The 26,699-nt window shown below is 32.2% G+C and overlaps 1 protein-coding gene across 1 annotated transcript; it reads left to right on the forward strand.

Annotated features, from left to right (window-relative positions):
* Positions 1 to 1,820: 1,820 nt before the first annotated feature.
* Positions 1,821 to 24,263, forward strand: LOC111415453 (Suppressor of deltex). The gene is made up of 7 exons (XM_023047149.2): positions 1,821 to 2,347; positions 2,411 to 3,160; positions 11,197 to 11,353; positions 11,409 to 11,716; positions 17,560 to 17,827; positions 17,892 to 18,726; positions 23,716 to 24,263. Exons 1-7 carry the CDS (start codon positions 2,299 to 2,301, stop codon positions 23,983 to 23,985), a joined length of 2,637 nt encoding a protein of 878 aa, XP_022902917.1. The 5' UTR covers positions 1,821 to 2,298; the 3' UTR covers positions 23,986 to 24,263.
* The last annotated feature ends 2,436 nt before the right edge of the window (positions 24,264 to 26,699 follow it).

The following is a 26,699-nucleotide window of genomic DNA, read 5'->3' on the forward strand; positions in this document are numbered from 1 at the left end:
AAATAGTAAAAGTCGTTCTAATGGGAATATTTTCATTCCGAAGCCTATATCTTTTATAAAACTGTATATTTTCGAATTTCGAGTACATTTTTGAATTCCTCGTTGAATTTTGCGTAAAAAAGCACTGTTCATCAAAAGTTGTAGCACAAACCGTTTTTGTGATATCAACGATTTTGTAGTAAAAATACAAAAATTGAAGATATCATAATTCTACACTTCATAACATCTAAACCACGGGTTCAATTTTAATATTGAGTACATTTTTGAATTTTTTGAATTGTTTTAAATAAAAAAGAGTTCTCTTTGTAAAAAGCTGTATTATTAACCGTTCTTGAGATAACAAAAATTTTGTGTTAATTAATAGTAAAAATCGTTCAAACGGGAATATTTTCATTCTGGAGCTTATATCTTGTATAAAACCTTATATTTTCGAATTTCGAGTACATTTTTAAATTCCTCGGTGAATTTTACGTAAAAAAGCACTGTTCATCAAAAGTTGTAGCACGAACTGCTTTTGTGATATCAACGATTTTGTAGTAAAAATACAAAAATTGAAGATATCGTAATTTGACACTGCATAACATCTAAACCATTGAATCAATTATAATTTTGAGTACATTTTTGAATTCTTTGAAGTGTTTTAAATAAAAAAGGTACTCTTTGTTAAAAGATGTATCATTAACCGTTCTTGAGATAAAAAAGATTTTGTCTTAACAAATACTAAAAACCGTTAAAATGGGAAAATACAGACTATCTTTTATAAAACTGTATATTTTCAAATTTCGAGTACATTTTTGAATTCCTCGGATAATTTTACGTAAAAAAGCACCGTGAATTAAAAGTTGTATCACAAGCCGTTTCTATGATATCAACGATTTTGTAGTAAAAATATAAAAATTGAAGATATCGTAATTCTAGACTCCATAACATCTAAAGCACGGACTCAATTTTAATTTTGAGTACATTTTTGAATTCTTTGAACTGTTTTACATAAAAAAGGTACTCTATCTTAAAAACTGTATCTTTAACCCTTCTTGAGATAAAAAAGATTTTGTCTTAACAAATAGTAAAAATCGTTCAAATGGGAATATTTTCATTCTGGAGCCTATATCTTTTATAAAACTGTATATTTTCGAATTTCTAGTACATTTTTGAATTCGTAGGAAAATTTTACGTAAAAACGCACTGTTCATCAAAAGTTGTAGCACAAACCGTTTTTGTGATATCAACGATTTTGTAGTAAAAATACAAAAATTGAATATATCGTAATTTGACACTGCATAATATCTAAACCATTGAATCAATTATAATTATGAGTGCATTTTTGAATTCTTTGAAGTGTTTTAAATAAAAAAGGTACTCTTTATTAAAAGTTGTATCATTAACCGTTCTTGAGATAAAAAAGATTTTGTGAAAGTCGTTAAAATAGGGTCGTTTTAACTCTGGAGGCTGTATCTTTTATACAACTGAATGTAATAGAATTCCAAGTATATATTTAAATTCCTCGGAGTATTTTGAGTAAAAAAGATACTACCCCTTCTACCTTTTACCGTCCAAATATCAAACTTAAAATTTAACATTGTTTGAATTTACCGCTTTTCATTTCTCAAAACATCTTACGATAAAACAAAATAACCCTAGATTTTATATTTGTTCTTTTACACTTAATGTTTCTATTTAAATATAATCTTATCACCCACAAGTTAGTTATAAATCACTTAAGTTATAACATATTAAAACTTATGTTGAAATGTATTATTTGCTTAATGACAAACAAAATCTTTATGTGGGGTAAAATATATTTTTAGATTGGTTATACTGAGTGTCACCAGCGATGCCTTTGAAGGCTGCTGTCAAGGTGTAAATAAAAGTCCAATTTTAACATCGGACCTATAACAGCAGCAAAAATATGATTTTTCGAATCAGTCTCGATACTAAAACACCAAGTTTCACGTGCAGACATAAATACGCTGATGAACATCGCGCAAACGAGACGCCGGCGTTGTCATTATAATTCTACGGAATCGTCTGACGTCAGTGGTAATTTGTTAAGCAGCAGTATTTTGTGATAAAACGTGATAAAAATTAATCGTCGCTAAATTCCCGTGGCCCGTTTTTTTTTGCATACGTACGATCATCACCCGTTCTTTACTTTAATTATGTAACGCAACAACAGAAGAAATAGAGATACAACGAAAAAAATTAAAAATAAACTGTGCTGTGAGGGTGATTAATTTTTAGTTTCAGGTTACGTTTCGATTGTTCCTTTTGTGTGTTTAGGTTAAATGATTACTTATCATGTCTGAGGTGACGGATCCACCTGGTTTGCACCAGTTACGCATCGCTGGTACGTTTATACCTCATTAAATCAAAATTGGAAACCTTAAAGAACGTTTTTTCTATTTTTTAGTTGAATGCGCTCATTTGAGACAAACTGGCTTTATGAAACCAAGTCCTTATGTTGAAGTATCTATAGATGATCACAGTCCGAGAAGAACAGAAATTGTCAAAACAACTTCTCAACCCAAATGGAACGAAACATTTACTGTTCTTGTTACTCCCCAATCGAAAATAAATTTCAGTGTACTTGATCACAACAATTTCAGAAAAGACACTGTACTTGGTGAGAAAAAGGTCGATCTCCAACAACTTCTCACTATTCATCATGGAAGATGTGAAAATTTGGAGCTAACTATAGATCTGACCAATGAAAGCAAGCAAAGCGATTCCCCATCAAAAACAGGGGAGTTAATTTGCGTTTTTAGTGGTTTAAGAGTGGATATGACAAATCCAAGACGTGCCAATACTTCAACAACATCTGTCCGAGATCCAGAATTTGATAATGTTCGAAGCGTTTTGAACGGGGTTAAAGCTAAAGAAAGGGTTCCCGGGGCGGATATTTCTGCTACTCAATCTCAAAATGGGGAAAGAAGATCAAATTCTTTTATTAGACCAGCTCCTCCGCCACCGCCCGCGGTTGTGCAGACATCCTTTTTAGAGCCAGCACAGCAAACCAGTTTGCAATCACAACACTCCATTTTACAGCCACAGCAACCTGTTTTACAACCGCAGCAACCAAAGCCTCCTCAACAACCACCAATGGTTGCAAGTGGAGCGGCGCCTGCTTTTACATCAACAAGTTCAAATAGTGTTCCTTATGGTGAGTCACATCTTTTGTTATTTGCGTCCTGATTTCTCTTATCTTTTAAGACGTCGCTGATAACATTTTTTATTGGAGTGTTTTTGTTGGAAATGTAATTAATTAATAATAGGTCCTTGAAAGGTTTATTTTAATAATAGTGGATTTGATCGATAACTTTTTTTTACTAAATAAATTTTTTTTTCAACAAGGTTATACAGGGTCGCTATGGAAACAGTTGGTTATCTCCTAAAGTAAGATAGCTAGCAAAAAATTAAGATACAAAAGTTTTAGTGTCTTAAAATCTATTACAATAAAGACAAATTAAGTATACAGGGTCAGTCAAAAAGTTATGACGAAACAAAGTTACGTTTTCTTTAATGGAACACCCTGTAAATGATTTCATATTTCGGTTCATCTCGAAATTCTAAACAAAATTCATGTAGCACATCATAAACCTAAACTTAACCGTTTTTGAGATATTGAACTTTTTTTTTAAATTTCAGCTTTTATTGGATCAACATTTTTATATGTTATACACAATATTTATAATATTTAATATTAATGTTTTATTTCTTTGTACTGTATGAGGTTAATCAGTTGTCTCCTCTTCACTACTTATGTGATTGGTGACTAAATCTTGTGGCAGTTTTCTTTTAAGTCGAATGTGGATGTTTTTCTGTCCAAGGTTATAATATGTTGCTCCTTCACAGTTTTTTAAATTTTTAATGAACTTTTCTCTAAGATTTTTGATAAAATCAGTTATTTATGGAATGTTAAGTTCCTTATGAAGTTGGTCGTTTCTAATATACCATGGTGCATTTGTTGCTATTCTTAAAATTTTATTTTGAAACGTTTGTAAGTAGTTTATGGAGATTAGTTTTTGAGATATTTGATCATACACAACTGGCATAAGTTAACAATGATCTTAGTAGTGACTTATAGAGTAAAAGTGAGCACTCTATTTTGAATTGTGACATTCGGTTTATTAGAGGATATAGTTGGTTTAATCGCACATTAGCTTCATTAAGTTTTTGATTAATGTGAAACCCCCAGTGAAGTCTGGTATCGAGATATACTCCAAGATATTTAACAGCTCCATTTGACCATTTCACAGCTTGGTTATTTGTTAATATCGCTGGAAGTTCTCGGAATCTTCGTAGTGAGAACATCTTTAATTGTGTTTTAGCTGGGTTTACTGCAATTCCACATTTATTAGCCCATTTGCATACGATATCTATATCATTTTGTAGTGACTTGGTTGTATTAGTAATATTGTTGTTCTGGCTAATTCTGGCGATGTCGTCTGCAAACATTGATAGCATTCCTGAGACAGTTGAAATATCGTGAACGTATATATTGAATAGCAATGGTGCTAATACGCTACCCTGAGGTACTCCAGCTTTTATGGTTTTAATTCTTGATAGTTGGTTGTTTATTTTAATTCGTAACGTTCGTATTTCAAGGAAGGAGAATAATATAGCTGTTAGGTATGGATTTAGCTTTAGACGTAGCAGTTTGTATTTTAAGCGTTTCAGCCAGACTTTATCGAACGCTTGGGCAAAGTCCAGGAAAACTATTGCTGTATACTGTTTCCTTTCAAATCCCCTTGTGATGACTTCAGTAACTCTTTGCAGTTGATAACACATTGAGTGTTTAGCTTTGAATCCAAATTGATATGGCGGGATAGTCTTTTCTGACAATAATTCTGTTTTCAGTCGGTTTTGAATGACTTTTTCCAAGATTTTAGATAAACTCACTAGCAAACCAATCGGGCGATAACCATCTACTTGTTTGTGGTTTTTTCCAAGTTTTGGAAAAACCACGATTTGGGCATGCTTCTATTTATCTGGAAAATACCAATTTCTTAGACAGCCTTTGAAAAGTGTTGTTAAAAGTACTATATTTTATTACTGAGTTGCTTTAAAATTTCATTTGTGATCAAATCATACCCCGGACATTTCTTTTTAGGAAGTTGTTTGATAAGTTCCTTAATTTCATCGGGTGATGTTGGTTCTATTTCATTAGCGACTGTATTTTTAATTGTTGTAGAAGGGCAAAAAACCGTTTCTAAGTATAGTAGACGTCACGAGAGCTGGCAGTAAATCATCGTTTTCCGCTCTTACAAATGCCATACGTAGTTCATAAACCGCTAGAGAGTAATGTGTGTTAGAAAGAGATAGCGTTAGTTCAATATGTCTGCTGTACAATTCAAATGGCCACGTCGAAAAAGTAAGTTTGTTCTTCTAAGGGATGTAACTCTATAATTATAACCTCAAATCGAAACGTCTTGTGAGCGTTGTCATGAATCTGTTAGTGTTTTCACAAGCCGAAAATGTTTTCTTTGAAAGGAAAATCATTAAATAATATCTTTGACAATGTTTGACATATAACCACCATTACTAACATAACCTACATTTAAATGTATGTGGTGAAATAATCTAAGTCATACGTCCATATCTTGATTCATACCATTTTTAAGCGATCTGTCACTGCCAGCTCTCGTGGTTTCTACTATAATCGCCAAATAGATTGCTTTTTTCAGTATCTGAATAAAGTGTATTTTGTCCATCTTTGATAGGGCCTATATTCTGCTTGTGTTGTATTAGTTTTTTTGTTGTTTTCCACATACCGGGATCATTTTTGTCATGTGTTCTTATTTGTTGTTGATAACATTCAAAGCGAAATAAATCGAGTTCTTTTTTAATGCGATGTGTCAAATTGTTTATCATGTTTTTGGTTTCACGGCTCCTCGTTTGTTACCATTCTCGTGTCAGTCTGTTTTTTTGTTTTATTAGTTCTAATATTGCAGCTGCTGTCACTATTTGAAAAGATTTACAATTTCGTTTTCTATAGAGAATTGTTGATGATTTTACACTTTCACATATATTATTTGTGTAATTGGAATTTGCTTGGTCTATTCCTTCTTTACAATCGACATTAATTGGGATTTTATCTATACGATCCAGAGTTTCACGAAAAATTTCGCAGTTTAGTTTATCAGTTATCAATGTAGGTGGTGGTTCATAGCTTCTTGAAATACTCTGGAATGGTATGATTGCTGGTACGTGATCTGAGCTTGAGTACGTGTTGAACTATTGATTTGTTGAAGTTCTTTTGAATGATAATGTCAATTATGTCTGGTAGTCGATCTCGTGGATAGAGATAATAAGTGTATTCTTCAGGTGATATTATTTGTAATGCATTTACTGCCACGATTTGTTCTAATTTAATTTCATTTGGGTTATTAGTACGACATCCCCATATTTTATTTTTACAATTTCAGTCGCCTATCACAAGAGTCGGAGTATTAGAGTTAAATATACATATTATGTCGTTTTGTATCAATGATTTGTTTGGTTGCTTGTAAACAGAAACTAAATTCAAGTTGATACCATCTATCGTTTTTATTTGAACGCCAACTGTTTCTAGATGTTGAATACCCTTTAATTCTAGTTCTTCATGCTGTATTCCTTTTTTAACTAAAATAGCAGCTCCACTGGCTGCTGTTGTAGAATTCCGGTCCTTTCTGTATAGGTTGTATCCTGCTATGTTGCATCTTTCACTTTGTTTTAAATGTGTTTCAGTAATGCAAGCTATTTGGATGTTATGACAATAGAGAAATTCAATGACTTCCGTACGTTGATTCTTTATTCCGTTTGCGTTCCAGTTCATACCGATGATATCTATCCGTTCATGATTCGGCTGTTATTATCCATTGATAAGGTTAGGAAGTAGGGAATTTGCGATGAATTATTTAATTTGTGTTATTACTGGTGTAAGGAAGGTCTTAGAAACTTGATAATGGTATCTGTAATTGTGGATGTGAGGGGTGAGGATATAGGACTATGGTTAGAACTAGATGTGGGACTAGTGTTTATGTTTTGTTGTTTTAAAATTTGTGAGTAGCTTTTTACGGTGATGTGTTCGTTGTTTGCTTGAAGATTCATATTAGCGTTCTGAGTAAGGGTGGTTTTCGTCTTTCGGCGTTGTTGTAAGTTTTGGTGAACCGTACAACCTCTATAATTTGCCGGGTGATTACCGCCGCAATTAGCACATGTTAGTGGGGCTTTTTTTATCCTTTACGCAGTTCTTGGTTCTCTTCGGCTGTTTGAAACAGTAATTTCTGGTATGCTCAAATTCTTGACATCGATGACATTGTGGTATGTTTCCTGGTTTTTCTTCGCGCTTCAACGCTAATTTTGCATTGAAAAATTGAATTAATACTGTGTATATCTTTGGCGTTTTCATCTGGTTTCAATTCGTTAAGTAATCTAGTAACTTTAATAATAGGTAGTTTATGGCTTTGTAGTTCATTGGATATCTCTTCTTCAGTTAGTGATATGGGTAAATGTCTTATAATCACAGACATAATATATGTTTTGAATTAGGGTCTTAAAAGGAGTGATATTCAAGGCCTTCTTCGGCGTAAAATTTTGTTAATTTGCGGTAGTCGTCGATATCATTTAAATTTATTTTTAGTTTATTATTAGTATATTTAGTTGTAAATTCTTTGGTTACGTTTGTTTTAATATCTTTTAATACTTGTTAATGGATAATATTTGTTGTTTTGTAATAGGATTTTAGGATCCCATGAGTAACGCTTTTGCGGTGACAATTCATCTCTTTTTCTTTTGTTGTTATCTAATTGTTTTGTTGCAGTATTATTTTCAGGATAGTCCATTCCTAGCTAGCAGCCTTTCGATAAACTAAATAAAAATATTTATAGAAATAAATTAAACGAAATATATTACCCATCTTGGAAAGGAAAAGAATCACAACGACATAATTTTTACTATCACATTCCTATTCTATATATCATTATCTAATTTTTACTCCTTCTGATAGTCAAGGTGTCAAGTTATCAAGGCGAATGCATTGTGTGGGCTCCTATAGGATTGTTTCTATGTAGTATTTTGGTTTCAATTCATGTTTCAAATTGATTGTGTTTCGTCGAATTTTGATTACTTGAGATTATTTGTAGCTTAATTCACCCAAAATGATTAAGTGATGACTTTGTAAAAATAACAAAGGCTTATTGATGTACCGACTAAGGTGAAATAATTTTAGAATGATAAACATATATATGTAGATAAATGAAAGGTTTATATTTTATAAACAATTTTTTTTGTGCCGTCCATTCAATTTTACGTTTGATATTGATGGATTAATTTTTTAAGTTTCTTGGTTTACTTTTAGGTACTACAGGATTTTGTTTTCTGTTTGTTCAACATCTTCTTCCAAATTTCATTTTAAAATAAACTTCCAAAATATCGTCATCATTTTGATTTCCATAGACTTTTAACCCTACGTCAAGCGTATTTCGCTTGACAGGCATAGCTAGAATGGTTACAATCAATACCACCTCTTCCATATTGGATAACCTGAAGATCAATCATGTCGACTTTGCAACGACGAATTAGAAACTGCTGAACATATACTGTGTGAATGCGTCGCCAGAGGCCGTCTAAGACACAAAATTTTCGGTAAAGTTCGCCTGACACCTACCGACAAAAAGGAACAAGACCTTAGGGCAATACTAAGGTTCATAAAGGACCTACATTTGCCCTAAACTTTTGGAGGGCTTAAGTTACAATAGATCTTATAGATCGCGGTAACGAGAGGGGCTGTACAAATTTCGGCTGTACTTACATCTAAACAACAACGACATAACACATTTTGCTCTTGTTTATGCCATGACGATTTATACAGTAAACTGCTTGTGTGAAACTGCTTTTTCTGTCAGCAATAAACCATGTGAGATAGTAAAAAGAATGGCTAACCTCTTCTTTGGATCCTGTCATAATATTGCAGCAGATAATTGGTTTATCTATATGGCTCTAATCGATAATTTAAAAAAGAAAAAAATGTCTTATGTTGAAACTGTGAGAAAAATAAAGCAGTTATTCCCAGAATTTCTTTACAATATGAAAACATTGTAGCCAAATCCTTGGTTGATGGGAAAACTTTAGTGTCTTATATACCATGATGAAGAAGAACTTGATTTGATACTCGTATTCTCGTTTCATGTCAATGGGCGCCATCAACCCTGAACTTGGAGACAAAAGAAGCCAAAAGTAATAAAAACATTTTTTAATGTATAAGACTCTCTCTTCTCAAAAGATAATAAAACTCATCCAGGAGCATTTATTACTCTTGTAGTTCACTGGAAGTGTCTTAATATTTTTATATCCGGTCGGGTGATTTTTGCCTACTTATGAACTAGTTTTTAGGGCGTAATTTAGTATATTGCAGCTCAAGGCTGTAAAAGTTTTTACCGCCCGGTCTTCTTTGGTTATTGTCACTTCTCTTTCTTGGATATAGTTTGTTTCATATGTATTTGCTGCCTCTCCTACATTTTGGTTAAAGAGGCTTTCTAAGTGTTATGCTCATCTGTTCAATACATCCTCCTTATTACTAGTAATGTTTTTGTAATCTATGCACATTGGTGTTCTTTCGATGCTTACATTTTGGTAAAATCTTCAGTGTTCATGTTACTTGTTAATTTTTTCTTTCATTTCTGTATCTGTTTTTCTTGTTTTGATAATTTTATGGTGTTTTGCATTCATGTATTACTAAATACATACAATGTCTTCTTCTAGATGTAGTACCTCTCATTGATGATATGATGTGCATTTGACAATAATAGTTATTTATATACCAAGACAGCGGGGTTATAACTTTGTGCCGAGGTCGCTTGCCGCCGAGGCTGAAGTGTGATAATGTTTTCTCTTAGGCCTAAATCTTTCATTAATGATTTGATATACAGGGTGGAACAAAGGTATGGAATATAGCTAGTAAATACGTCATTTGTGATTTAAATGAAAAATGTTTCAAATTCAAAATTCTATCGCCGTATCATTAAAATTAAGGGATAATTATTGCTTGAAATATGTAGGTGAAATCGTGAACTATGCTTCTCTTATTGGAATGGAGCTATAATAGTCAAAATCACTTGAAGAAACATTCCCGGTTATTAAGTTCCTTCTCCTGCTATATATCTCTCATAAAATTCTTTCTAGATCCAATAGTCTTCTACAAACCTGGCAATCAAAGAACATTCTTTAGAAATACCTTACATTAGGAAAATCTAATCGGTTGAGAAGGCTCTTTATCAATTCTGTTTTACAAAACATAACTCTTTAAACGAATTATCTTGCCAGAAGGATCACCACTCTATTATTTTCTTTTTCTTCCATTATGATGTTTACATATTGTTGTTACTTAATTAACTAATAAGTCGTTGATACATCTTTCTTAGTATCCTCAGCTTTTCGCTCTTGTCCATGTAGTTTGGTATAACTTTATGCCTCGCATTGTTGATGAATCTATATGATATTGACATCAAAGTTCCGTATGTTATTGGCATCTATCTTTATAAGTAACAACTCATTATAAAATAATACATGCACGGACATTTCTTATTAAGATCTGCTATATCGACACTATTTAACTTGGATGAATCTGCTACAAGAGTCTACCCAGTATCATTTTATATAACAAATTTATTTGATTACATCGAAAATTCGAACATCCCATTACATCGAATGACTTGATTTTACCCCTGTCTGAAGGGCTATCAAAGGTTATCTGTGAAATCTACGTAAACTGTTTCCCAAGAAAGTTGAATCGCAATAACTTCAATCGTATTTAATTATTATTCGTTTTTTAATTTGCATAATAGAAGCAATAAAAATAATAACAACGTCCCAATTTATCCTTACAAATCTCACATTACTAATACAAATGAGCTAATTTCATAATACACGTTGCTTTGGCGCGTTACGTAAACGTGTTACGGTCGGCTGCTGTCATAGTTTAGTGTGGTAAAAGAAAGCGTGCTCCTCATCCTGTCACGGAATATTTTTTACCTCCTCTCCTCTTTCAAACGAACAGTGTTTTTCGTTTTTAACGTTCGTTACATTTTAATGCTAAAATTTATTTGATACATTAATGGGTGATGGGTAATTGGAGACGAAGAGTAATTTTTTTACGCCGTAATCTTATTTTTTTTATTTAACCTTCTTTTTAATTTAAAATTTTTTTTACATTTTTAGGTACAATTGGTCCACCTATAACTCCGGTGCCAAATGGAAATGCTGTTCAAGTTAATCCGGAGGTAACTCAAAACGGAGCTGAAGAACCTTTACCGCCAGGATGGGAAATGCGCGTTGATTCGTACGGAAGAAGATATTACGTTGATCATAACACCAGGTTTTTTCTTTCTATTCAATCTTATAAACAAAATTAATGTGTATTATTGTTTTAGATCTACTTCTTGGGAGAAACCCCAACCACTTCCACCGGGTTGGGAAATGCGACGCGATTCGCGGGGAAGAATTTATTACGTCGATCATAATACCCGAACAACCACATGGCAACGACCCAATTCAGAACGGCTTCAACACTATCAACAATGGCAAGGTCAAAGACAACACATTGTTCAACAAGGCAATCAAAGGTTTTTGTATCCACAACAAGTCGCCGCGGGGCCCTCGACTTCCGCTAATACCGCTGATGATGAGGATCAATTGGGACCATTACCATCTGGATGGGAAAGAAGAGTACAACCAGATGGTAATTTTTTTTCTTAAAACTATTATGTAATGTTACAATTGCAAATATTTTGATAAAAGAAATTTGATTATTTCTAGACTTAGTACGAATTTAATATTTTAAACAGATTCTTTCTGATTTCAATTTTTCTAATCAAGGATACACTATCTTATCTGTTTAAAACTTGAATTCAAACAAATCTAAAGTTAAATTAAAACTTGACCTTTTAATTCGATACTATGACAACTGATGACAATGCTTTGTGTTTTTTGAACAATCCTTTTTTAATCAAATTAACGTTAAGGTTTGTGGTTCTTTAACCTTTCAATACACGCGCGCAGACTATCAGTGCTCTGAAGACTCACTAAACCCGAATGTTTCTAATACCAGCACAAGAACTAACTAGTTCTGTTTTAATTGTTATTCAGAGCTATATCGGTGTATATTTTATTGAACTAAAAGTAGAACCAGAAACATTTGGGGTTGGCCGTCTTAACCCATTAACGCCTAAAGAAAAATTGATGAATAATCTGTTTATTAGTGAACAAAAAAATAAACTATATTAAAAAATATACATTCTTATAAAAAAAAACCCGACCTCATATGAGGACGTGAGGTAGGATTCAAAACAGCCTTTCTCAATGCACATAGTTTCTTTGCAGTTTTTACATGACCAGCTTTCATGTGACACTTCAACTATCTATCAAGTTTTTCTGCAAAATGTGGCTCTCTAATGTCAACGCTGGATTCGGCTTTTATTTTGCGTTGAATCTTTGATACCGATCCATCCCTCAAGTAACTTCTTGCAAAACCCACCACCACTTCTTCCCCTTTACGCTGAACCTATACAACGAAATTTATTACGAATTTGTATGTAGAAAATAATTTTGGCTGAGGAATGTTTTCTTTTGATTTCGTAGCTTTAGACTAACGATTCACGGAATGAAATGGTACAACTGTGTCATAATTGGTCAACATGAACAACACGTTGTTGTCTTTCAATTTGACACACAAAACTTGATTTTGTTGGTCAAAGCTGTAATCTGATGATCCTTTGTCTAATTTTTTCATAGTTTTTAAGTCCATCATTGGACAATTCTGTATTCTATTTTGTTGTACTGTTCTGGTGGCTCTTATACCTTTTCCTTTCAAGTATACCATAAAGGGATACGATGTAAAATAATTATCGAAAAAAATTCGTGATTTCTTGGGTTAGGAATGTATTTTATGAGGTTTGGAACCAAGGAACCACTTCCGCTCCAAGTATTCCCTTAAAATCTTTGATTTCACTATGTTTTTGCCACAGTACACATCAAACCCATACCAGTTTTTGTATCCAAATCTTACAGGTTTACCTCTTATACATAGTTTTGCAGGATTGTGACCAAAATATTTGACCATATTCATCTATTGATATCTGTTTATGGAAGCAACACCACTTGCAAACATTTTCAATAATTTTGTACATGAATGGTCATATTTTATACATACGATCTTGGAAGCTTCTTATTTGGAGATAAGAAATTTAAAATTTTGTATTTGAAGATATCTGTCCCTGGATATAGCATTGTAAACAAAGGAGACTGTCAAGTCTTCATCTATTGACCAATAAAACCGCTCTTGAGGTAATTTGTGATATTCTGTGAACAGCAAAATTGCTATATAAGCTCACATTTCATGCGGTTGTATGACAGACTTGTGGACATTCTTTTGTCTGGAATATGTAACTGTCTCTTCACATACATACGTAATAATTTTGTTCGTTAGAAATGTTTCAAAAATCTGGCAAGGCAATAAATTTTATAAATCGGTGTGTATTTTCCGCAAGTTTTCGTCGTCGCTAGTAATATTTGCGTAATTGGGATAGGACTTTACCCATTTCGGTCTTTAAAATTCAGCATACTTTTTTGCTAAATGACCTACAGGTTCTTCAACTTGGTCATCTGCATCAATTTCATTGACAATTTCAACGGCACCAGGAATATCTTTCGGGGTAAAATTTGTATCACTCATATAACATCATCATCGCAATCTTCGATTCCCGATTGTTTCTAGTTCTAGGTCTAGTGTTAGTGTTACTTCTAGTTTTAGTTGTTTACAATCTAAATCAGTAAAATCTCGATATAACGGACTAATATGGGAAAGGAAGTGTTGGGTATAGCCAAAAGTCTGTTATATAAATATATTTAGTTCCTTTTTGTTTAAATCCTGTGTGTTGATTCATTTATATGTATGTTAAATGCCTCTAAAATTAGTTCCAAATTATTATTAATATAAAGATATGTACCTGAATCGTCTATAAATGTTATTATATCATTGAGATGCCATCTGATGGTTGATAATTTTACCTTTGGCCTTGTTTTATCTTTCTCGCTTCATCTCACCTTGCGATCCAATATTATTTTGTACAGCAGTACAAAAATCAGGAGCTTCTAATCCATCTAAATCAATATCTGTATCTTAATTAACAAATAAATAAATAGCCGCGAAATTAAAAATCGTGGATATTAAGTGGTAATTTTACAAAATTGTCAATGTGCGTTGTCCTCTTGTATCTTCTACCTCATCATTTTCTTATTTTTCTCGGTATCCTCCAATACCACCATTACTTGATCTAAAAATTGTTTTCGATATATTCGTTTATTATCTAAAATTATTCCCTGGTCCACAGTCATGAATCAGGGAATGTCCATAGGCTGAATTGTTGATGTGTTTTTGGGCAAAAACATGCAAATAAATTTGCCATCTTCTCAACGTAAAATCTTTTCAATGGGTGGACAGGAGAGTTGAGGTGATACACATCTGATGGTATTTCAAGCTTCTCTTGAAATTTCCTGACTTCACTGACACTTCACGAATACCTATTCCTACCGCGACTGATCAAATCACCGTTCATTAATACAACCAATATATTATATATTTTAAAAGAAAAATAATGTAATGATACTTTGGTGATAATTTATTAATTTATCGTCTAGACCTGGTTTCGAGCCCTGCCCTTCATCAATAGATTAGACCCTACAATGTACAAAAATATAAGATAGTAACATTAGAAAAAATTAAGGTTAAAGTAGTATTGAAAATAATGTATATAAAAAACTTAAAAACTAAACTCACGTCAACATTAAAACTTTGCAAAACATATACAATATCCACTTTAATATATCAGCAAACAAAGGTTCTTAACTAGTTAATTGGAATGAACTTGATATTATTAAAAGAAAACTGTTGTTAAACATTGAATTTATAAATCAAGTTTCGATATTAGAGGTTAAATTCAAGTTCACAGTGCTAAGATGAATTGTGGGTAAAGTAGATAACTATTGCTATAGTTAGAAACACAGTATAAATTTGAATTTAAATGAACAAGACAAAAAGTAATTAGTAATAAAATCCAAAAATTATAGAAGTCAAAATGAATGAGGCTGCACACCAGAATTAATTTTACAGTGGAAACTGAAATCGAAAACAAGATCAATTTTCTCGATTTCACACTTGAACGTTGTCAAAATAAAATAAAATTTGATATATATACTGAAAACCTACCCAAACCAGTACTATCAAACACAACCAAAAATTTGCAGCTTTTAGATCGTACATACATAGTCTTCACCTCGAATCTAGAACAACAAGAAATACAACAGGAATTCCAAATTATCCAACAAATTGTTACCGAAAATGGTTTTCCACACCAACAAATTCAAAGACTTATAAAATACAAAGGAAACTTGACTTAGAAAAAACAACTCTTCACGACAACACAAAAAACGCAGAAACTACTTACAGATCGATTATCTTCCCGGGAAACCTTTCCTACAAAATCAAAAGAATATTTCACAATAACAATATAATAATATCTTTGAAGAACAAGAACACCATTAGAAACTTGTTGGTTAACAACAAAGACAGAACACCTCTATTATCCAAGAGTGGAGTTTATATGTTGCAATGTGATACATGTTCAGCAACATATATAGATGAAACTGGGAGAAGTCTGCAAACCAGAATTAAAGAACATAAAGTCAGCCCAAAATCCAACTTTGGTAGACATTTAACCTTCAATAACCATGTGTTTCAAGAAGATAAAAATATTAAACTTCTACACCAATTATTCTTACGAAATTAATAGCTTTATCACGAACAATCAAAATATTATCAGTTTGAACGAACAAATTATTCCCAATACCAAACCGCTATACTCATGCCTGAAGAATCCATTTCCTAAACTAAATAAATACAATTCAATTAAAAATTAATAATATGTGCAAGTGGACGAGAGAAATGAGCTTGGTGGCGTCCCATTTTCTGCACCACTTGCACCCCACGCCCCAACGTCCCTTAAACTAAACTTATTTTTAATATTTGATGATTTTTAGTTTTGAATTCGTGATTTTCACTTCTATAATTTTTGGATTTTATTACTAATCACTTTTTGTCTAACAATAAGTTTTTGTTTTGTTCGTTTAAATTCAAATTTATACTGTGTTTCTAACAGTAACAATAGTTATCTACTTTACCCATAGTTCATCTTGTCACTGTGAACTTGAATTTAACGTCTAATACATAGATAAGATATAATATATTTGTTATATAGATGGGCAACTATAAACGTTTGATTGAAATGCGCAGTTAGTTTTGGATACTGTCACCTACAGCGCTGAAATCATTGGCAGGCGGGAAATATAAATTAAATTTGTTATTTGAAAGGTTTATCGTTTTTTACGAAAACATTGCTTGGCGACAAAACTTTACAAACTGTGCAAAACTTTAAACAGATTAAATTTTGTAGTTTACAATGTTTTACAAAAAAACATCAAAAAAACATGACTAGGTATTAAATTATCATTTGGTACAGGGTTTATTAAAAAACCTTTAAATGAATAACAAAGACTTTATTCTATAATTTTTTTATTATTATTTTTACCACATCGTTTCCTTTTAATTTTATTGCATTTATCCAATGCTGCTTCCGCATCAATCGAAGTGTACTTATTATAAAGCAACAACAACAAATCGCTTTGTCTTCAAATCGCTAGCAACTTTTCCACTGTACACAATACAACGCAATAAAAACATTACTATGTCAAACCTGGTCAAACCAGTCAAACTGACAACTCAAAAAATTGCCAAAATGGGTTCTGTAATCGAAAGCAACTCCATAAGTGACAGTATCCAGAATTAAACGTATGTTCCCAATTTCATTAATACGAGTGACTGGTGCATGGTCTAATATCGAAACTTGATTTATAAATTCAATGTTTAACAACAGTTTTCTTTTAATAATATCAAGTTCATTCCAATTAACTAGTTAAGAACCTTTCTTTGCTGATATCTTAATGCGAATATTGTATATGTTTTGCAAAGTTTTAATGTTGACGTGAGTTTGGTTTTTAAGTTTTTTATATACATTATTTTCAATGCTACTTTAACCTTAATTTTTTCTAATGTTACTATCTTATATTTTTGTACATTGTAGGGTCTAATCTACTGATGAAGGGCAGGGCCCGAAACCAGGTCTAGACGATAAATTAATAAATTATCACCAAAGTATCATAACATAACTTTTCTTTTAAAATATTAACACAGTGAAAAAGGATATATCCTATTACAATATATTATATATAATACTATAAGTAAATAATAGTTAATTTGATGTAATAAAAACATAGTTCCTTTTAATCACAAGTATATAATGTACAGTTTATTCGTTTTCGTCGCATTTTTTACAAATAGATTTCTGGAACATTGAGGGTAATGTTGCTCACCTGCAATAGACAATTTTCCCGACTTTGATATAAATAATTATTTATTAAATTACTAATTAATTTAGTTTTATTTTGATTTAATTTTTTTAATGATTTTAGGTCGTGTTTATTACGTTAATCATAAGAATCGAACAACACAATGGGAAGATCCAAGAACTCAAGGTCAAGAAGATTTGGATAATGTACCTTTACCGCCTGGTTGGGAGATTAGATTCACGGAAGACAATAAACAATACTTTGTCGATCACAACACGAAAAGTACAACATTTGATGATCCAAGACCAGGAGCTCCGAAAGGTCCAAAAGGAGTTTATGGCGTTCCAAGAACATACGAACGATCATTTAGATGGAAAATTGGACAATTTAGGTATTTTAAAATATTATAATAATTATTTAAATCTTTTCTTAATGACATATTTTCTTTCTTTTAGGTATTTATGTCAGAGTAACGCGTTGCCAAGTCATATAAAGATATCAGTAACGAGACAAACATTATTTGAGGATTCGTACCATGCCATAATGCGTTTACCTGCTTATGAACTGCGTCGAAGACTTTACATAATTTTTAAAGGTGAAGAAGGTTTAGATTACGGCGGTATAAGTCGCGAATGGTTCTTTTTGTTATCACACGAAGTCCTCAATCCAATGTATTGTCTTTTTGAATATGCCAATAAAAACAATTACAGCTTACAAATAAATCCAGCTTCATACGTGAACCCGGATCATTTGCTCTACTTCAAATTCATCGGCCGATTTATCGCAATGGCTTTATATCACGGCCGGTTTATTTATTCCGGCTTTACAATGCCCTTCTATAAACGCATGTTAAACAAAAAACTAATGATGAAAGATATCGAAAGCATCGATCCCGAATTTTATAATTCATTAGTATGGATTAAGGATAATAACATCGATGATTGCGGGCTTGAAATGTATTATAGCGTTGATTTCGAAGTGTTGGGTCAAATTGTACATCATGAATTAAAAAAAGGTGGCGATAAAGAGCGTGTCACCGAAGAAAATAAAGAGGAATATATCACAATGATGACCGAGTGGAGAATGACCAGGGGTATTGAGACTCAAACGAAAGCTTTTCTAGACGGTTTTAACGAAGTTGTTCCATTGGAGTGGTTAAAATATTTCGATGAAAGGGAATTGGAATTATTATTGTGTGGAATGCAAGAAATTGATGTTGAAGATTGGCAAAGGCATACTATTTATCGACATTATACAAGAAATAGTAAACAAGTTTTATGGTTTTGGCAGGTTAGTAACTATTTTATAATAAAACCTTGATAGGGAGTTCTAATACTAGTGTTAGTTCTAGTTTTAGCTGTTATTCAGCATTAGTTTGTTGTATATTTTTCATTGAAGTAAAACTAGAACTAACACTTTTGTGACTACAACTAGAAATATTTCTGGACCTCAGAGCCAAACTGTATTAAGTAAAATTTTTTGAATTTTATTGACTTAATACTGTTTGGTTCTAGCAATGGACTTAATATCTTGTGATTTAACACTGTTTAGCTCCTACTAATTTATAGATACATGGGACTTGACACTTAATTATTATTAAAAAGCCATGGTAGAACAATGCAAATTTGTAGAATTGCAATTTTGTAGAACAAAAACTAATTCATAAAAAACACTAAAAATATGAAATATTTAATGAGAGATCACAGCAAAATGTTGTAACTGAAAACTATCAATCTTAAAGTTCAAATAACACACAAATAATTAAAATAAAAATCATTAAACTTTTGGTCGTCTTCCTTGAGGTTACCATAGAAGATTTTTAAAGTATTCATGGAATCTTTTAGATACTCATGTTAGTAACTTTTGAAAATCATTATACTTTTTAGTTGAAATAGGTTTTAGTGTCTCTCTTATTGGTTTCAGCAGCAATAGTTAGCATTGGGAATAACTTCCTTAGAATTAACAGTACTTTTCTCTTTGCGTGTTCGTCTTTTAGTGGCTGTATTAAAATCAACTTGTTCCAAATTTCCTTGATTTAAATCTGTTTTAAAATATAATACTCCAGGTGTTTCTCTTAAAAATTTCATAAGAACCATTTTAGATATGAACAAGTTTTGATTATTTATAGTGTTTTTATTATTGTAAGATCCGGATTTTCAGACAAGAGATTAAAATTCTTAAAGTCCATGGTTTCCATTTCAATTTTATTACCACAAAGTCTGAAAAGCTGTTGCGAATTCCATGTAGTTATTAGAGAAAATTGTTTTATTTCTCTATTAGTGCATAAATTGTATCCGCTTCCATGTGGGTATATCCTCTTAAAAGGTATTTATGTTCTATGCATTTTATGGATAATCATCTGATAATTTCTATTTTGTGATGGACAGTTATCCCTCCAGATAACAATTTTTCCCATAGACTCTTTTACATTTAAATTAATGTATATCAGAATACATGAAGCAATACATTTCATTTCCAGGTGAAGCAATATCCTATCTCCTCTGTTGCATCATAAACTGTATAATAGAAAATCCATAGTTTTAAAGAATAGAAACTCTTAGCATTCATTAATAGAGGAGTGAGTATGCATTTTTGTAAATCCACCGACAGTATTTTGATGTTCGTCTCGGTTTTGTAAGCCTCTTTATCCTGTCGCTTTAATTTATACCGATTATCTGCATCAAGAAGATGTGCGTAGTAGTTAGTTTGTAATAAACGACGTTCTTCCAGGAACGCAGATTCTTTGTGTTTGATAACATAACCATCACAAGTGTCACATGTATCATTCCCTGGTTTTTTGAAAGATAAATTAAATTACGAATTGAAAATTGCTTGGGAATATCTTGTTTAGGAATTTGGTTTCTTAATAAAAATGTTGGGATGGATGCCTAATTACTTTCTTTGAGGTTTATTTCTAGAATAGTGTGATTCTATACACGGGAACTTCTGTATGTGCTTTCTGATCTTATTTCTTACATGTAAGGAAATTTTGTTTGAGGGTTCATGTTTACCCCTTTGATCAGGTATTAAGATCACCAACTTGTCGTTTCGATAATGCGTTACATACAGAGGTTTGGGATATATTTCAGGTGTTAAGAAAATAAGTACGACACACACTAAACTTCTTACCATTTACACAAAAAGATACTTCAACGACGTTGTTCTTTTTCCAGCAGGAACACAGTTAACTGGAACTTCTTCAATACAGCTAACTATAAATTGTCTTTTCTAATCAAGTTCGATGCTACAATCCCAAAATTGTGAGTGAATTAGCGCACGACTCTCAACTGGTATGTTCTGTTTGCGCTGCTTTTTGTATTCATCACGACAATAAGCTCATTTCATTGGTGATTGACAGATATTCTTCGCCAGCAGCTCCCCTTTGCGTTCTAATGTTTTTCTTCCAATTGACAGAATTTCCTTTAGTTTCTCGAATTTCTACAGCTTCTTCCTCTTGTTCTTCTTCCAGTTCACTTGTATCACTGCATCTCTCAGGTAGATAAGGTGGGCCCTTGAATTGACTGCCTAAGTCTGACGTCACTGAGCTGGGCGGAGCTTATACCGACTCCAAACAATTTCGTTGCTAACGATAAACCGCCATAAAAATGTCATTTGAAATATCATTTAAAAAGTTACTTAGTTTATTTTATTTTAACACTAATTGAAAAATGCATATGGTGATTTACCGTTAGCAACACAGTTAGCAACGAAAATGTTTGGAGTCGGTATAAGCTCCGCCCATCTCTGTGACGTCAAGGCTTAGGTTGTCTATTATTTGCGTCTACTTCATTTGCTTTATATTGAAGTCCACCCTGTCATTATTTTGAATAATAATATTTTCAAGAATATTATTTCGCTATTTTTATCTTCATTTACATTGTTTACAACAAAATGCTCTGATGAGCTTTCTGATATCTGAGACTCGTTTGTATTATTTCTGATAATTTCAGAGATGGTATTGTACAGGGTGGTTCAAATTCGATGTCCAAATAAGCTATCTTGGAAACTATAAGAGTCAGAAAAAAAAATAGCTTACATGTCTCGATTTCTTCTTTTAAATAAAAATCGAATGTCGAAAACCTCAAAGCGCTATCGTCTTTTGTTTTTCCCTTAGAGGCCAAAATTAAAAATATCGTAAAACTAGCAAGTTATCTTGGTTATTATTATAGGTGGAGTATTATAACTGAGACATTATATGGACACCTTTTTAATAGAATTTGATGACGTAGTCAAAAAAATGTTTTCCGTTTTAGATTTTGAGATATTATGACAATTTTCGTTTTTTTAAATGAAAACAACCACTGATTATTCGCTTATTAAATTCGTTATTTTTTTCTGATTACAAAAATATAGTTCGGCTGTTCGACAGGTCTATTTCTTATTGTTTTAGAAGAAATCTAAAAATATACTTTTTTTTATAAAATTTCTTAACGCCGCCGAAATCTAGTGTCGAAGAAATGATATTTACAGTTTCCTGTAAATTACAGGGCGATATTTAAATTACGAGGTATTATTTTTCTGGTATTTAAAAACAAATACGACGTTTTATAAAAGTGACATTTAATTTTGACAAATTGTTGTGACGTTGGTTACAGTTACTAACATTGAATTTGTGTCACGTTGACGTTTAAACTTTATTCAAAAATTTATTTAAAAATAAATTTATGGAATCAATTTCAATAATCGTGGACAAAGTATAGTATTCCACTCACATATAATAAGCTATTATTCACTCAGGTTAATTATGCCACTCGCTACGCTCGTGACATAAACTTAACCTTAGTGAATAATAGCCCTCATTATATGCTCATATAATAATATACTATTATTACACCAACTGTTAATACGGAAATATTTAATGGATTGCGTTGTTTTGGACTGGAGAAATATGTTTTTTTAATTTTTAGCTATAGTACTGTAATTTACAGGAAACTGTAAATTTAATTTCTTCGACGACACTAAAAAAAAGTTTATTTTTAGCTTTATTCTAAAACAATAAGAAATAGACCTCTCGAACCCTATATTTTTGTAATCAGAAAAAAATAACGAATTTAATAAGCGAATAATCAGTGGTTGTTTCTATTTAAAAAAACGAAAATTGTGATAATATCTCAAAATCTAAAACCGGAAATTTTTTTTTAACTTCGTCATCAAATTCTCTGTAAAAAAGTATCCATATAATGTCTTAGTTATAATACTCCACCTATAATAATAACCAAGATAATTACATTTGCTGGTTTTACGATATTTTCAATTTTGGCCTCTAGGGGAAAAACCAAAGACGATAGCGCTTTGAGGTTTTCGACATTGGAATTTATTTCGAAAAAGAGATCGAGACATGTAAGCTATTTTTTTTTCTAACTCTTATAGTTTCCGAGATAGCTTATTCGGACATCGAATTTGAACCATCCTGTACATACTGTTATTCAAAAAATTACATCTCCTGTAGAATTGCCACATCCGGTTGCAATAATTTACACATTTTCATGATCTCAGCATCAGCTGTAATATTATCTTGCGTGTTATCTGTCACAAAAGCTAAAAGGTAAACGGTAATTTTTTAATTACCGTTCTTCTCCGTCAAAAGTGAGATTATAACAGGTTTTTCAGATATTTCGTTGCACTTGGCTTGTACTAACGTCAGTTGTAATACTTGTTTACCTCTTGATGTCATTATGTTGATCCTACTAGTCACTTATTAAATATTAAAGCAATGTAAAAATACAATATAATACAATGTTAAAATAATAATAATATTATAACAACTGATGTACAGTAAAACAAAATAGTATTAAGTCCGGACGTACTACCTAAATATTGGATATCTTTTAGAGCCAAAGAGAATTAAAAACAATTAATACTATTTGGTTCTGTTTAATAGAGGACTTCATATCAATAATTGATATGAAGTCTTGACTTAATACTCGTCTCCATAGGAAAGAGTGCAAAAAAATACTTAAGGGACAATCAAAACCTCAAAAATTGAAAAAAAATGACTTAATACTGCTTAGCTCTGAAGCCCAGATTTGAGTTTAGCCTAATGCTAAACCGAATGTTTCTAGTTATAGATCCAGTGTTAATTCAAATGCTAGTGTTAATTCTAGATTTAGTTGTTATTCAGCATTAGATTATTGTATATTTTCCATTAAAGTAAAACTAGACCTAGAACTAAAAACTTTCGGATTTAGCTGTGTAGCCAAAGATTATATCAAGGTTATCTTGTTGTGCTTCACTATGATATATACTTTAAATATTACTAATTTTGTTGTATATTTTTAGTTTGTAAAACAAGCTGATAATGAAAAACGAACTCGCCTTTTACAATTTGTAACCGGAACATGTCGAGTACCAGTTGGTGGTTTTGGCGAATTAATGGGTTCGAATGGTCCGCAACGTTTTTGCATTGAAAAAGTGGGCAAAGACACGTGGTTGCCTCGTTCACACACGTGTTTCAACAGGTTGGATTTGCCGCCGTACAAAAGTTACGATCAGTTGGTTGAAAAATTGAATTACGCCATAGAAGAGACGGATGGTTTCGGGCAAGAATAAGATACGGTGCCCGCAACGATGCGTAGGACGTACCTGAGAATTTTAGAGTTTCTAAACGGGCCTATTACGTTATTACAACACTACTAGATGAGATTGATGAAAATAGGAGGTGGGGAAGGAGTTTTGAAAATTAATGAAGGAATAGGGGGATTGATAAAACGGAGACTGATTTATAAAACAAATTAAAGAATAAATTCCCCCTTTATTAATTAAATAAAGAAAACCCACCCCGCGTTTAATCGAGTGTTTAATGCAAATACAGTGTTTATCTAATTCAATTGTGGTTGATGATTTATTATTATTTTTATTATATTAGCTCGGCTTTTTTGTTTAATTTTATTTTCTTTTGTTGTGATATAATCTATATAATTTTTTGAGCTTAGTATTTTTTCCTTTTGAATTTATTCGCATTTATGGAGGAGGCTTCTTATTTCTTTGTGTACATAAAAACTCTAACTATTATGTATCTATCATGGTATAGTTAAAAGCTGTATATTTTTAGCTTAAACAATATTTATACGTATATAATTATTATTATAGCATTGTACATCCGTTTTCTTATTATTTCGTTTTTTTGTTTTTGTTTCATTGCAATGATAAGAAGGAACGGTAATAACGTGTGTAATAACATTCCAAGAAAATAGGGCGCACGAGAACGATAACAATCTTCACCTTTTTCTTTCTTATGTAATAAGTAGAATTTTGAGGCAAATTAAGTCGCAGTGTTTCTCCTTTTTTTCATTTAATTGTAAATACAGTTTTAAATAAATATCTATTAAACTATTAGTATTTTTAATTTATTATTTAGATAATATACTTCCAATCATCTACACAAAATAAATTTATTCCAAATTATATATAGAGGAAACAACATTGTATATTCATGTGTTATCTATATTTTTGGTAATAGTGTAAGTAATAGCTATTGTTATTCTTCCCAGAAAAATGTCTAGAAGTAAGCAAGGTAAAACAAGGCCTGCAATAGATGTTGTCTCATTGGAAAGAGTTGTGAAGGAGATTACAGATAATAATGTAAAAGTGTGAATCGCAGCTAAAATGTTTGGAATTTCCAAAACTATTCTTTTTCGTCATATCTCCTTACACCGGTCACAAATTGAGAATAATGCACAGGGAAATCCAAATAATACAGGCTACGTTTATACATCAAAAAATGATACCCATAAAGTGTTTTCTGTTACAAAAAGAGAAGCAATGAAACTCGCGTTTGAATTTGCTCATGAAAACCACATTAAAAAACCAAATAGTTGGAAAGAGAAAATGTGGTTAAGAGATTTAAGAAAATTGCATACAAATTTGATTTTACGAGTTATTCCTGTGCTTTAGTTCCACCAGCTTTAATCGGCAGACTTTCTTCAATAATTTACAAGATAAAATAACAATTCCACAGTTCACACACCACCTAAAATTTATCATCAAAATGTGTTAAGCAAATAGGAAGTGTTACATCTAGTGAAAGAGGAATTATTATGATTGTTATGGTTAATGTAATTATGTGACACCCATGTTAATTCTTTCCAGAGTACATTTCAAGTCCCACATGCTTATTGGTACTCCAAAAAAATCCATTGGCGGCGAAAATCCATCTGTGTGGTCTAATGAAAGGCTTTTTGCTATTAATTCTTGATCACAAATCGCACATTTTGATTCCAGCGATTAACTTAGCAAACGAAAATAGCGTTGTAATGCTAAGTCATCCCACTTTACATAAGCTTCAATCGTGCAGTGTTTGGTCCTTTCAAATCGTCTTATAATGTTACCTTAAAGAGCTGGGCTACTAGAACATGCTGGAAAATTAATTAGCTTATGATATTGCTGGAGTACAGAAAAAGCATTTAGTAAATCTTTTACTAAGGAGAATATGGAAAAAGGATTTTAGGTGACGAGCATTCATTTCTTCAATGACCAAGTTTTTCGATTCGATGAATTTCTATCCTCATTTGTCACTAACCGAGAATTTAGACATGACACTTCAGGATGTGATATCAATTCCTCCAATCCCCACTGCAGCAGTGCAGGTACGATACTATCAGCACCAGGAGCTTTGAAAAGTGAAAAGCTGTTTGTTGCCCACCTCATTTTATCATGTGTGCAGATCTTCTCAGCTAACAGCCAGTTTTCTGCAGTCGGTGTGTGGTTGGTGTCTCCATGAGCTACTATAGAGTCCACCGAACCTACGAAAAAAATGCACATTCATTAGAAGGTGTAAGCTTTGTAGAAGGTTGTCGATAAAGCAACCGTCATCCTTTTGCAATAAACCTATTCGCCGATCCGGGTCTGAGGCCAGAACCCTTTTAAGACGAGAAAGTTCGTTTCCAGTTTCTCTTCTTTCGACGAACACTTTTTTTAAACTTCGATAATTTGCCTTTATAGCAGTTCCAATCAGAATGTAATCTCGAGCTTTTGGCTTTATTGAAGGCTGCTCTGACCTCCCTCTTAAGGTCGCTGAGCTCAGTGCACCACCACAGAGTGGCACGTCTTGAATCAGCTTCCAGATGGAGTGGGCAAACCTTTTTATACGCAATTGTCAGGGAATCTGTCAAGTCCAAAGATTGTTCCTCAATATCCCTGCTCAAATTGGGCCGGATTAACCTTATATCGCTCAAACACCCTGATAATACCGACTTAAACTTGTTCACGTCAGTATTCCTGGGTCTTTTTTCTACCTAGATCAAAAGTGATCCACCTGCGGTGCT

The sequence above is a fragment of the Onthophagus taurus genome, chromosome 6 (genome assembly GCF_036711975.1).
Source record: "Onthophagus taurus isolate NC chromosome 6, IU_Otau_3.0, whole genome shotgun sequence".
NCBI lineage: Eukaryota > Metazoa > Arthropoda > Insecta > Coleoptera > Scarabaeidae > Onthophagus > Onthophagus taurus.